Source organism: Catharus ustulatus, chromosome Z (assembly GCF_009819885.2).
Source record: "Catharus ustulatus isolate bCatUst1 chromosome Z, bCatUst1.pri.v2, whole genome shotgun sequence".
Taxonomy (NCBI): Eukaryota; Metazoa; Chordata; class Aves; order Passeriformes; family Turdidae; genus Catharus; species Catharus ustulatus.
The window spans coordinates 28,823,415-28,837,147 of NC_046262.2; the positions used below are offsets into that span (position 1 = coordinate 28,823,415).

Sequence of the window (13,733 nt, forward strand, 5' to 3'; positions counted from 1 at the left end):
TATGGTTATGGCAAGATGGATATTATGGGGTGGAGGGGAAAGAAGGGCTGAGTAGTGTACTGAAATGTTTCAAATTGTTGAGCATTTCAAGAAGAGGGAATTGATAGAATGAGTTCTTGCCTGTCATTTTGGCCACATAAAAAGAATATATTTTACTTGACTGTCTTCTCAGAACTGAGTGGAAGTAGTTTCTGGAAGATGAGTCAAAGGGTCTTAGAAAGAAATGATATTTGAATGTGGGAAGGTAATACTGCCATACTTTGAAGGCAAGTTTCTATTATAGGTTAATTAAGAAATTAAGTGTAAGAATAGAAGCTGTTGTCAAGATCGAAAAAAACTAGGACATGTAAAGCTTTTAAAGAGGCTCTTTAGCAAATGTTCCATAGGATCCATGCCTTCATGATTGTGGAAAACTAACAACCTCTTTTTTCCTCACCGGTCACAATGAATAGCATGTATATATTACTTGTGCAAAATTAAGTTTAGCGCACAGTATTCTGTCTCTGGTAATTGGAAATGGGAACCTATTTTGTGGTTCTTGAAATGATTTGTTTAGTAAATACTAGAGGTGAGAGTAAATCATAAGACCTATATGGTATCTGATGTAATTTTCAATAATACTTTTTCATAGATGTTAAAGTTTACATTTATTAACCCCCTAATAAATTGAAATACACTAATTTCTTAAAATAGTTAATTAATGCAGAAATGCTGGGAAGTTTTTAGTATGTGCTTGTTAAATTTATTATGTTCATCATGGAATGAATTTTGGAAGTGTTTCTGGTTGGAATTTTTATTGTTTTTACTGAAATCAGATGACAACTTAATTTCATATGCAAATGTAAAACAGTTGGGAGGACTTCCTCTCTATTACTAGCCATAGGTCTTTCCAAATAGTTGTCACTGCTCTGGTGAAAATGTCACATAACATTCTATGATGCTCTTACTGCAGTTGGTATTTCTTAAACTGTCAGGTTTGAGAGAGGCTCTGTTCTCCCATTACATTAATTTTGTTCCTTAAAGGAGAAGACTTCTCTGTTAAAGACTTTTTTTTTTAGCATTAGGATATTATCTGTTTCCTTTGGGTAAGAGAGAAGGGCCATGAACATCTAAATTAAATCATAGCTGATTTGATCCTTTGATCCTTTGAAAGGATCATGTGTACTCAGTCTAATGCACTTCATCTTTTATTTGTTTAGACATTTGCAGCTCACCAATGAACCAAAGTGCTTCTCTACTTGACCTGTGGGAAATAGGAGCGTGTTTGCATCCTGTAATCAATGAGTTCATGTGTGCATGTTACTCAGGGCCCAACAGAAATACAATCTACTTTAGTTAAGATGTGTTTTGCTAATTTGTCTTTTATCTCTGTTCAGAGTTATTACATTATGTAAATGTACTTGGTCTCCGTGTTGTATGTTTTGATTTTCTTTCAAGTCGTTAAACTGTAACATACTGGCAGTTCTACTATGAAACTGTAGGTCTCAGAGTCGCAGTAATGGGGGAGTAAGTTTTCTTTTCTGAAGACTTAAATATGGAAGTACAGAGGTTTGACAAAGGATCCTAAGGCAAAGCTGTTGATAGATGTTTCTATGATCGTGTGCTTGTGTTGTGTTCCCACAAGATTTTGAAAGGTTACATGAGTAACCTTTTGCATAAGTATATTTAAGCATATAAGTGTGTGTTATGTATCTTGTGCTGTTATAAAGGAGTAAAAAGTTCCTTTAAGTACTTCTTTTCTCTGCATCGTAGCATTTTTTTTATATCAGCTGTTTGAAACAACAGGTTTTCTTGAAAGGCTTTTCTGGGGCAGGAAGAAGAGAAGAAAGTATTGGTTTTGCCTTTGAGGGCTGCATGGCTGAGTTAGTTTGCATTGTTCTGAGACAAGCTTGTACAACACCTTTATCTGAGTCTTTTCAGAGCTGGTAGTGAGGTAGGAAAACAATAAATACTTGTTAATTATGTTTTCCATATGTGTCTTTAAGGAAGAGAAATAAAAGGGAGGGGCTTAGCCTAAGTGTGGCTGGTTCATGGGCTGATTTGCTGCTGGAGACTGAAGCAAATGTTGTGTGAGTTGGTGGATGACTTAAGTTACTGTAGCTGTCATGTAGGAGGTTTCCATGGTATGGTTAAGAATATGGGACATCTGGTGGTTCTTCTGTTTCAGAGAATTTGAAATACAGTGACTTCGTCTTGGAGGTTTAGAAGCATGGGCCATTGTGAAGGCAGTTGTTGACAGACAGTGATGAACCTTTGCCTACCTCTTTCTCTGCAGATACCGCACTCCAAGATATGTAGACTATGAAGATCTGGAGCGTAAATACTGGAAGAACTTGACTTTTGTCGCACCAATTTATGGAGCAGATATCAATGGGAGCATTTATGATGAAGTATGCATAGTTTTTTTATGAAGTTTATCCCTTCCAGCCCTGTTTTAAAGGGTACTCTACTTAGAGGATACACTCTTACTTTGTGACTGAGAATCTTGAAATTTTTTGAAATCTTTGTGTTACTGTTTAAAGCCTCCAAGCAAGGTTGAAATTATCTCTACATCTGCAAGAGTCAGACAGTTCTGTCCTTAGACAGTAGGATATTGCCACTCTTCCTGATCATGACTCTTCCCTTTCTTCACTTCGAACTCTCCAGAACTCTGAGATTCCTTCCTACTTATTTAATTGTTTGTTAACATTCTAGTATGTGTGTTTCCTGTGTGTATCTGTGGGAATTGAGGATATTTTAACTAAGTTTTACTTTATAATTAAATGATGAACATTTTATATCTCTTTCACTGAGGAATATTGGTAGCTGTATTTCATACTTGGAATGTCTGTAGTTTCCTGGAAATGTACTTACTCATATTGCTTACCTTTCAATTAAAACAGATGAAATTAAAATTTCCTAAGGAAATTAATTTTGCTGGTTACTTGCCAAGATCTCCATGGATAACAAAGGGACTCTTAAAACAGATCTCATTATCCAAAGAATTATGGAATATCCATTGATATCAGTTAGGCTATGTAAGTAAGACAGGAACTAGATTTCTACAGGATTATTTAAGTAATGAGACTAAGAGAAGAAATGTTAGCACTTCAGAAAAAATTTGAGGATTTAAAAGGTACAGGACAAACTTGTATGAAAATAAGATACCCTATGTGAAATTATTGGTTTATTTAATGTTCTGAGTAACTGCCTTTTCCAATCATTAGAAAAAAAAGTATGATTTTGCCGTGGCAGATGGTCTGAGGCTCTCCTAGTGTTGCAAGGTTCTTCACAGACGACAAGTTGAAGACTGTCTAGAGATGAATACCAGTAAATACCAATAAAGCCAATATCGCTGAAGGCAATTCAGTTTTTGCACTGAGTTATGTGATCTTTGAAAGATACCTAAGAATGTCCAATGGTATGTTGTTTAGAGAAGGCAAGTTCAAATGCTTTTGTGTGTCCATAGTTACTTTAGGAAATCACTTAGAAAATAATTGGAGAGTCTAATTAAGAATGTTTCTGTGGAGAGACATTCTAGATGGTTGTTGCTTTGTGAAGACCAACACGAGGCATAGAAAAACAGTGTTTCAAGAAATAGAAGCTTGCCCTTTTTCTTCTTTGATCTTTGTGCCTTTATTGTTGGCAGATAATGCCTTATGATATAATTTTTACAAATGTACGCTTTTTTTGGATTGTGTTGTTTTTCGTGTTTAGTATCTTAGTTTACTCTTGCATGAGCAATGTTTTCAAGGAAAAGAGAATGAATGCAATAATATGCAATTTGAGAGTGCTGACTGGTCAAAGGGAAGGTCAGAGATTTCCTTCTTACTGAATTACACTCTTGGGAAGATGAGGAAGGGAGGTCAAAGAAAAGCAAGGAGAGAAGTGAGAAAAGCAGCATTTAGGGATCCTAACTCAGATGTAAGTGCATAGGAGAAGGAAACAAAGCACTGAAAATTGCAGTAACTGGGAAAGAAAGCAATAAAAGATATAATAAAGAAACCTTGATGCCTATAATAAAATGGGTGTAATTTAAAAATGTTAGTGAAAGGAGTTGACATTTAGAAATGTGAACAGATTGAGCACTTAATGTGACAGCCAGGTGCTGGTGTACAGCCCGCTTGGTATATAGAGGAAAAGAAGGAATATACTCTGGTATACCAAAATGTTGGTGAGAAGGTTATGATCCACTGATCAAAATGTTGTCTCTCAGAATAATTTTGCTGCAGTTAATTTTTGGCCAGCAGATGGTGTACTTGCTCAACAATATTTTTCATGTTCTAGTGCTCGAAGATAATATTAAGAAGGATCTTTTTGATTTTTGAAATTGGAGGTTGTTTTCATGTCTTCATTCAATTTCCTTCAGGATTGTGATTATTTGGGGAAAGGAGATGAATACAAATCACTCACATTTTGGGCTGCATTTAGGAGAAAGTGTATGGTGGGATTAATTTGTCATGGTAGCCTATTTGCAAGAAACAACAAGTGCTTACTTTTTACAAAATACATATTGATAAAAACGGTGTGTTACAGATGTTACACTTGAGGTAAATGTCTGACAGAATTCCAGGTAACAACTACTAGGAACGTAAGGAAAATGTGATACATACGTTTATGTGTGCTGTCAAAACTAATAAGAAATACTGCTGTGCTCTGTATATCAGTTTAACAGTTTACCAATTACATTTTCTTTTCCACTTAGTGACAGTCAATTTTATTTTGAGATATTTGTATCCAAAGCATGATGGAGCCTTAATTTTTACTATTTAGATAATTTAAGAAATGTTATTTATGGAATCCAACACCCATCTTGTTGTCATTGTGCCAGAGAGATTATAGATTTTGTAGTATTTGCTATTTTAGACCACAGGATGATAGGTTCTGGGGGGTTTGGAAGATGGGGCAAAATTTTCTAAAGGCTGCATTACATAAAACAGAAAAAGACCACAGAAAACAAATAGAAAACCCAAATGAAAGCAAAGAAATAAAGAAACAAAGCTATAAGTACATACTTTGAAGTCTAACAACTACTATCAATGGTTCAAGTTTACTCTTGTAATATTTGGATTATTCCAGAATGTGGACTGTCTTTATGATTATTTTACGGCTTTGAACTCAGATTAAGTCTTCACAAATAAGCAAATAGTCTATGAAAACAAGTGTTTGTGCACATTGTAGTGCTTTATAGAAAATAAATTCTGTATAGTTTAAGGTTTGGTGGAAATATTACTCTGTGTTATTTGCATTCTAGTTGCTGTTACATTCAATGGCAGAGCTTTGTAGAAGAATGACTGTGTAGGTGACTAGAAAAGGCATGATCCCAATGTGGACTGATCTACCTACTGATGAGGGGGGCCATCTTCCTGGTTTCAAAAAACGTTCCAAAGAAAACTGACCAATTTAAAGTTTATAAGGAGTCCTTATACATGTCTGACTTCAGTGCTGACAATGGCATCTGCTATTCTGCAGAGAAAAGCCAAGTTTGGAAGAAGCATGAATAAATACGGTTTTCTGTCTCTCACCACTCTCCTCAGCTGCTGTCTGAAAGACACACTTTACTTTCATTTTTCTCCTCTTAGTTTTATTTCTCCTAATAAGACAATTCCTAATGCTTACCTTGTACCATGCATAAGGTGTGAGGAGCATACATGATATTTGAGTGCACCCTCAGTCAGTTTGCAGAGGATACCAAATTGAGTGCGATGTTGCTCTGCTGGAGGGTGGGAAGACTTCAGGGGGATCTGGATAGGATGGATCTGTGGGCTAAGGACAACTGCATGAGGCTCAACAAGGCCAAGGACTTTGCCCTACCCTTGGGTCACAACAACCCCAGGCAGTGCCACAGGCTGGGGCAGAGTGGCTGCAAAGCTGCCCAGAGGAAAAGGACCTGGGGGTGCTGCTGACAGCAGCTGAACATGAGCCAGCAGTACCCAGGTGGCCAAGAAGGCATGTCCAGAGAAAGGCAGTAGAACTGGTGAAGCATCTGGAGTAAAACTCCTATAAGGAGTAGCTGAGGGAGCTGGGGTTGTTTAACCTGGAGGAGAGGAGGCTCAGGAGGGACATTATCACTCTCTACAGCTGCTTGAAAGGATGTTGTAGCCAGGTGGGGGTTGGTCTTTTCTCCAAGGCAACCAACAACAGGACTAAAGTAAACTGCCTCAAGTTGTGCCGATTGGAAGGTTTACTTTGGATTTTAGGAAATGGTTTTTTGTGGAAAGGAAATAATACCAATCGCTGGGGCAGGCTTGCTTAGGGAAGCCTAGCTGTGTCACCATTCCTGAGCATATTTTGAAGACCTGTAGGTATGGTGCTTGGGGACATGGGTTAGCCTTAGCAGAGCCAAATTAATAAAGTTTTTTCATGATCTTGAAGGTCTTTTCCAACCTAAATTATTCTATTCCTTCTATTCTATAATGTCCTTTTTCTGTGATCTACTCATAGTTGAGATCGATGTGAGCAGTAATTTAGGTTCTAGTGTGATTTCCAAAGAATCTACTTACCCACCCTTTAAAGGGGTACTTAAAAAGCAATGACTATATCCTTAGAAATGATGATAAGTAAAAACAATCTAATGAGGGAGGATGTTTGTATTTTCTAATCTGTGTGTTTATGGTGTAGAGGTTTTGTCCATAGCATTTTCCTTCCTCTGTTTTAATGACTTTCAAGCGCAGTAAAAGCCTATCAGTAGCTTTATTGTATTCATTGGTGTGAGTGAATGGTTATGTGGAGAGAGGAGTGGGCTACCAAGCACAAATTTTTCTCTAATCTTTGTCATGTTCCTTTCCACTTTTTCTCTTAATTAGGTTTCATACTCCATTTTTTGAGTTGTTGCAGTCAGTCATAAGGGCTATTCAGTCTTAGTTGTGCAACTGATGTTTTGTTTGCCAGATTAGTATTGAAATGAAGCTGTGGGATAATCAAAGGAAAAATAAAATACTAAAAAAGGATTGTGTGTAATAATGTATACATACAGAAATAATGTTCATGACAGTGTTGACTGGTTTAAGTAAAGAAAAGACTAGCATCAAGTCACTTTTTTAAGTACTTTAAAAAATTAATAAAAAATTGTTGCCTTGAAGCTGTTTTATTCTTACTTGCAAAGAGGTCAGAGCTTTCAGCTGTGAACTTCACTTTTTACCAATGTGCTGAGATAAACATTATTCTTTGTGCCTTTGGGAAAGCAATGGATCCTTCCAAAGTGTGCAGGTGTTTAGATGAGAAATGCTTGTCAAGTGTCCCACTTTGTCTCTGCATTGCATTAAAAGCAGATGCAAAGGCTGTTAAGAGTAATAAAACTCTTGATAGTAATTTACACTAAGTTTGAATCACCTTCACAATGAATGAAGATTGGAATAGTGGCCTCTATGTAAACTACTATGTACCTTACAGTATTTCTCTAGGGAAATGCAAGGTAAGTGTAATGTGCATAGCAATGACCATAATTGGTGAGCCTGTTATCTTATAGAAGGAAAACCACTGAAAAGTAAAATTTTTTTAGGTATAGGATGGTGTGGTACAGTTGTCAGTGATGGCAGATGTTCTTTAAAAAATGTACCATCACAAATGTGGATAAATTGAAATAGTATCTTGACATATTCCTTTGAAATTATTATAAAATTCTGATAGTATTGTGATATTCTGAGGAGAATAAATATTTTCTATTTTCCTAATACTGTATAGATTATAATGTCTAAATGTATTTGTATTTGTAAGAAACTACCAGATATATGTCATGGTCAAGTAATATACATACTGCTGTTCTAACAATTGTTATTAAATACACATAACCTGCAAAAATACACTTAAAATTTGAGAAGTATAGGTATGGGTATGTAATGACCTATTAAAAATGCACCTTTTAGTGTGCATTGCAAGTGCTATGTCTAAAACCAGCTATACAACTACTGTAAAAGTAATAATAAATATTTTGCTTTAAAATCGTGCAAGCATTTTACTTAATGTTTTTGACTATTAAAAAACGATCTTTAAGGTAAAGTAACATCTTTAATAATAATTTGTAATAATTACTTGTAACAGTCTGGGCGTAAATATGAAATTGATTTATTGTTTTAAACCTAGGGAATGTAGGAGGAGGTGAAATGAATCTCTGTGATTTTAGTGGTTTTGCCAGTTTCAGTGAGCATTTCCTATTAAGCTAAGAACACTTGTCCAAAATAGTCTTTAGGAAAAGGAAGTAGGTCATTTATCTTGAGTGTGGAAGTTGTGGATTGTTTATTTGGTATGTTTTGTATTTTGAAGTTATTTGTTCTAGGATTGAGCTCCATGATAGGAGTTGCTTTTGTTTGAGGACAAATCACTAGGAGTTTGCTTGGTGACTAGTTGTGATACAACTTAACAGAATGTGTAGCAATGAGATGTGTTGTTAAAATAAAAATAAAAATTCTCTTAGTTATTACTTAATTCTTAGTAGAAGACTAAGATTTCAGGATGTTAGGGTGGCTAGATGCTTATATGGGTGAAAAGTTGCCATGGGATGAATAATGGGTAAAAAAGTCCATGGAATAATATTAAATAGAAAGATAACCATTTTCTGTCTGAAGAAATCTTCAAGTGCAAGTTGCTGCAGTACTTACACTGTTTGGCCACTGACAGGGTAACTGATTACAGCTGATTTTTACAAGTATTTATTGTTTTCTTCTAATCCTGTATATTCATCTGTGGTTGAATCATTACTCTTAGTTTGCTGTATAAATTTGTTTCTCCAAATGAACTGCACAATTTGTAAGCAGAGATAAATTTCATGTGATTTAAAAAAAAAATTTGTAAATTAATTTGAGGACTTATTACCTAAAAATTATTGCTTCAGATTTTTTATTTTCAAAAACTGCCACTTTTTTATATTTGAAAGGTGCAGATTTTACCAGCATCTACTCTTTTGAAATCAGATTTTTATTTCTTTTATTAGGATATAAATTTTATTATTTTTTTTACTTTTTAAATTTCAAGTGCCTTTATGTTTCACTAATGCATTTGTGCATTCCATTGTGCATTCCATTTTAGAAGAAATAATGCTGTCTGAAATGAAATAATTTAAAAACATCATTTATTAATTTGTTAAATTCCAAATAACTTAGTACTTCTTAGTAAGAGAAATAGTCAAAGCAGGTGGTTAGAAGTGCTTGTTCAATGGGAAGTCTGAACGTTTTACAGATCTTACCTTCTTGTCTATCAATTCTACCTGCTTCGTAAATAACATGCATGACATAAAAATCTCCAAAAACAAATGAAAACTGAGAGTATTAAATTTTCATTACTTCTTGATTTAACCTGTATTCTTTCTACTCCAGCTGCCCAGCTATTAAATATCATCATACTTAGTCTTAATGAACTACATCAGGACTGCAGTCTGCTACCAGTTTGTGCCCCAGTGAGATTAGCAGAACTGTAGGTTCAGTAATGGGGTGTTGGGCAGAGCAGTTCATGGTTAGGAGTGTGCTTAGAGGCTGTCTTCCCAGTAAAACTTGTCTGAATCGAGTTTTTAATAGTTTTGATTATATTTCTTGGTTTTCTGACTGCTTGAGTGCCAGCTAATGTCTTCCCTGGAGGTGCTAATAATTGCTGTTATAATGAAGTCTAATTTTTTCTCTTCAATTTTGTAGCTTTGATCTGGGTTATACTGTCTCTTACATGCTGTATTACCTGGAATTAGAATTGCAGTTTGCAGTTGAATCTGAAGTGCAACAAAAAATACATATATTGCTTTCTGAATGACTTTTAATATACAAATTTTATGGGCAATAACATAGGGAAATAGCTTAAATCCCCTGAAATAAATAGATTTCTCCTTTTTTATATTTCTTATGTAGTACATCATAATGATTAGAAATACAATACATCTGAAGTGATCATTTTAGTTTTTATACTTTCCAGAGTCATGGTAAATTTATGCATGTGAAATAATTTTTAAACCATTCTTGTGCTATTTGCTATTACTTTGTAAGTAATGAAAAAGCATAGATAGGTCCTGTGAAAGTTAGTGGCTTCCAGCTATCAACTCACTGAAGGTCTTGTCTGCAGCTATTATTTCTAACTTTTGTGTACCTATTTGTATCAAGTACGGTGTATGGTGTTTCAATCCAAATTAGATTTGATATAAAGTTGTAAACCAGATAGGAACTTGTGTTCTCTGCTCTGAACATCTCAGACTTATAACATGATCTAATACTTACTAAGGTCAAGAAAATTTTTCTCCAGCTGTCTTCTAAAGTCCTTACAAATACGTATGAACAGACTGTCTTTTGAAAGGCTACATCAAGTGTGTATCTTTTGGCTGGGACTGTTATATAAAATTGCATTGCTTTATATGCTTAGTAATGTTTTTATTATGTGTCTTTTTCAGGGTATTGAGGAATGGAATATTGCCCATCTTAATACAATATTGGATGTTGTAGGAGAAGAGTGTGGAATTTCTATTGAGGGTGTAAATACACCGTATCTTTATTTTGGCATGTGGAAAACAACATTTGCGTGGCACACTGAAGACATGGATCTCTACAGTATTAATTATCTCCATTTTGGGGAGCCAAAGTCATGGCAAGTTAATTTTTTTTTTTTTGTTTTAAGATGATTTCTGTTTATTTCAGCTGTCTGAACCAAACCGATGAGTTATGATTGACAATGGTAAACATTACTAAAAATGTAAGAGTAGTTCGGTGAGTTTTTTTAAGCTCAGAATGCTATGAAATAACATTATGTATTATTTTATTTTAAAGGGAAAGACAGATAAGTACATAAGACTTATTTGAATTCAACAGAAAAGTATTTGAAAGATACAATATGAGAAGCATAATGTTTTGGGAGCCCCAAGACTATTTGAGGAACTTCTGAAAGAGCTCTTTGAAATCTTTGAAGTTTCTTTGGTTCTGTTGCCTTTTGGGACTACCCACCATATTTTGTATTTGTACAAAATTTACTTTTATCTGTACAATAAAAGTAAATTGCTTTTTTTGAATCAGAGTCATATTCTGTACTGTTAACTCAGCTGGACTTGTACGAGGTAAGATTCGGAGCTAAAGGTACTTCCTGCGTATGAAACTTCTGCTGTCCTCCATAATACTAGATTTTTGGTTGAACGTCCTTAACAGACAATTTGGTTTAACACATTGTGATATACACGTATCTCAAGTATATAAGAAAAATAGATTCCTTTTGTTCATGAAATCTTTTTTTTTCGGAATACCTCTGAAGAGAGTGTAAAAGCATTGGAAAAATATGTAAAAGATAAGTTATGCATAGTTCAATTCTGGTAGTTTCTAGTCATCCAAACTTGGACAGAAAATTGTAGCTTGTAATTCCATCAAACATCACTTTTTTTATACCCATACAAAATTAAAATACCTATCATGTATTTATACTGTGAGTGTGGTTAATTGGTCAGATGTTTGGTCATAGATAATTACTCTGTGTTTACCTGCTTTGCTTATGTGATGGAGCTCTTAGGTCACAGAAGGTGAATACCACTTACTGTAGCAAAGCAGGTCCATGTTTGAAATTGATAATTGTATATAGGTATACATATATATGTATATGAAATTGCTTCTTTCATAGAATTAAACATACAGAAAATCTTGTTAACCTTTTAAAAATGGATGTAAAGGTAGGTGATTCAAGAATGTTCCAAGATGATAGGACAATTGTAAGTAATATGTAAGTAAAGATGGTTGCATAAAGTTGTTTTTCTTCTCAGGAATTTAAAAAGTGCTGTTTGAAGAAAAACTCACTGCATATTGTGAAATTCCAAAGAGTAGAGAACTTAAACTCTGAAGTCCTTAGATACAATGGGAAGGAGCTAGGAAAGTTTCTTTAAGTATTTTTGAAGGAGGCCATGAGTTGATAAAGGATAAATACTTTTCAAGTTTACTGATACTTGTTTATGCTTGTAATGAACAAAATCATTAAACATTGACTTCTTCATATTTTCAAGAAATAATCGTGGATACAAATTCATTTTCAGTACCATATTGGCCCATACTTTTAAGAAATGCAGCATTATAAAAAAAGCTGAACAAAAGACAACTAAAGATTTCTGTGATGTTACACATATGCCTTTTACTGGGGGAATGCTGCAATAATTTATGCAAAGTTAATTTATCAGTAAAATGTGTCATGTTAATGTAATGGTGGTATAATATTTTCTTCAAGAAAGTGGGGCAGGAGCTGAATCTTTTGATACAGATGCTAAAGATCTTGTGTGTTCTTTAATTCAACTGATTTGACAAAATCAGTTGAATTTAACTGATTTCACAATCCTTAGTGAAACCAAACAACCTGACATACAGAATAATACATGTTCTTGGATTTTACTGCTTATATATGTGGTTCTTCAAGACAGACGCATTGGTCTTTTGGAAAACTAACATGCAGTGTGTTTTCTCTGAATTGTGAAAGGACCACCATTTCCTTATGAGAACCACAATTAGAACTTGGGGATAGCAGCTGAGTCTAACTGCTGTAGAAGTCATTATAGAATTTGAAGTTTTCAGCAGTGTTTAGGCTTAGGTTAACCTGCATTACTTCTTACACTTCACACTTTGAGAGTTATGCAGAGAAGTCTCTATTTCTGTGTTATGTATACTGATTCCTTTGTTGACTGCCTCGTATTAAACATGGGAGAAAAGTATGTCTGATAACTCAAGAAATCAGAATTACGGCAGTTCTGATGTTAATGTATATGGTTGGGTAACACTAATATGTGTTATGTAATATATACATTCATTTTAGAGATTTTTCTTTATCTTGCAAAAATATACTAAAGAGAAAATATTTTGAAAAAGAAGAAGAAACTTAAAAGCCCTGAAATAGAATAATATAAGGGCAAAAGAGATTGAGGTGTGGTGGGAAAATAATTTGCTGGAAAGATGCTTACAATTACTTGCTATTAGGCAATAATTCTTACTACAGTTTTCTCTTTGCATTCTGAGGGGAAAGGTACCTTGAAGATGGTACCTCATTTTACATCTCAGTTTCTTAGAAAAAGTTGTATTAGCAAGACAAACCATTGGTGTGATTGATAGTGTGCTGCTTATTAATTCAGTTATCTCTTGATTTTGACATATTTCTAATGGTATTTATAAACCACTTACTAATATAAAAAACTTCTTCACTCTGGCATTTGTCGTTAAATATTTTCATTTGTTGTAATTATTGCTTCAGGGGGATAGGTCTTAAGATAATTCATTTTTGTTTTGTGTAATAATTTGAGGAGTTTTGTAACGTTAAACTTTTAGGGTGCTCTTGAGAATTAATGCTTAGCAAAGACCAGATTTTTGTTACTAGTAGAAATACTATACTATTAATATATGTACTATATCCTTGTATTATGCTTCAATTAATGTTGTAATTTTATAAATGAAAAAAAATCTAAGTAAGACATTCACATTTTTTAAAAATAGTTCTGGGTTTAAGTATCTGAAAGCAAGGCTTAGTCTTTGTTCTGATTACCTGACTCATGAACAACAGTGGTGTTGAATTTTTTAAGTGTTGAGATGATAGAAATCTTATTGAAGAAGAATAATAATGAATATAAGGAAGTATTTCTTAAGAAGGCAGAAATTAATTATTTTCATGGCACTGTGGGTATTTAAAATATAATAATAATAATAGGACAATTATTTTTCGATTTTATTTTAAAGAAGATAAGATGTGTAGAGAATATATTATTTTACTTTAGAAAGTAGTATTTAAAAATATTGTGCTCATTTTGTTCACTTTTTATATTTGATGGTAAAGAC

General features: G+C 34.0%; 1 protein-coding gene across 5 annotated transcripts in view; it reads left to right on the forward strand.

Moving 5' to 3' along the window:
• The window catches only part of KDM4C (lysine demethylase 4C), a 256,853-nt gene that overhangs the window by 17,699 nt on the left and 225,421 nt on the right, over positions 1-13,733 (forward strand). For all 5 annotated transcript variants that reach the window (XR_004420744.2, XM_033085582.1, XM_033085584.1 and 2 more), the window contains exons 4-5: positions 2,276-2,390; positions 10,343-10,536. Coding sequence is in view for 4 of the 5 variants with exons in the window: in XM_033085582.1 (XP_032941473.1) it covers positions 2,276-2,390; positions 10,343-10,536 (309 nt within the window). In the remaining variant the exon portion in view is untranslated. The remainder of the gene's footprint in view (positions 1-2,275; positions 2,391-10,342; positions 10,537-13,733) is intronic.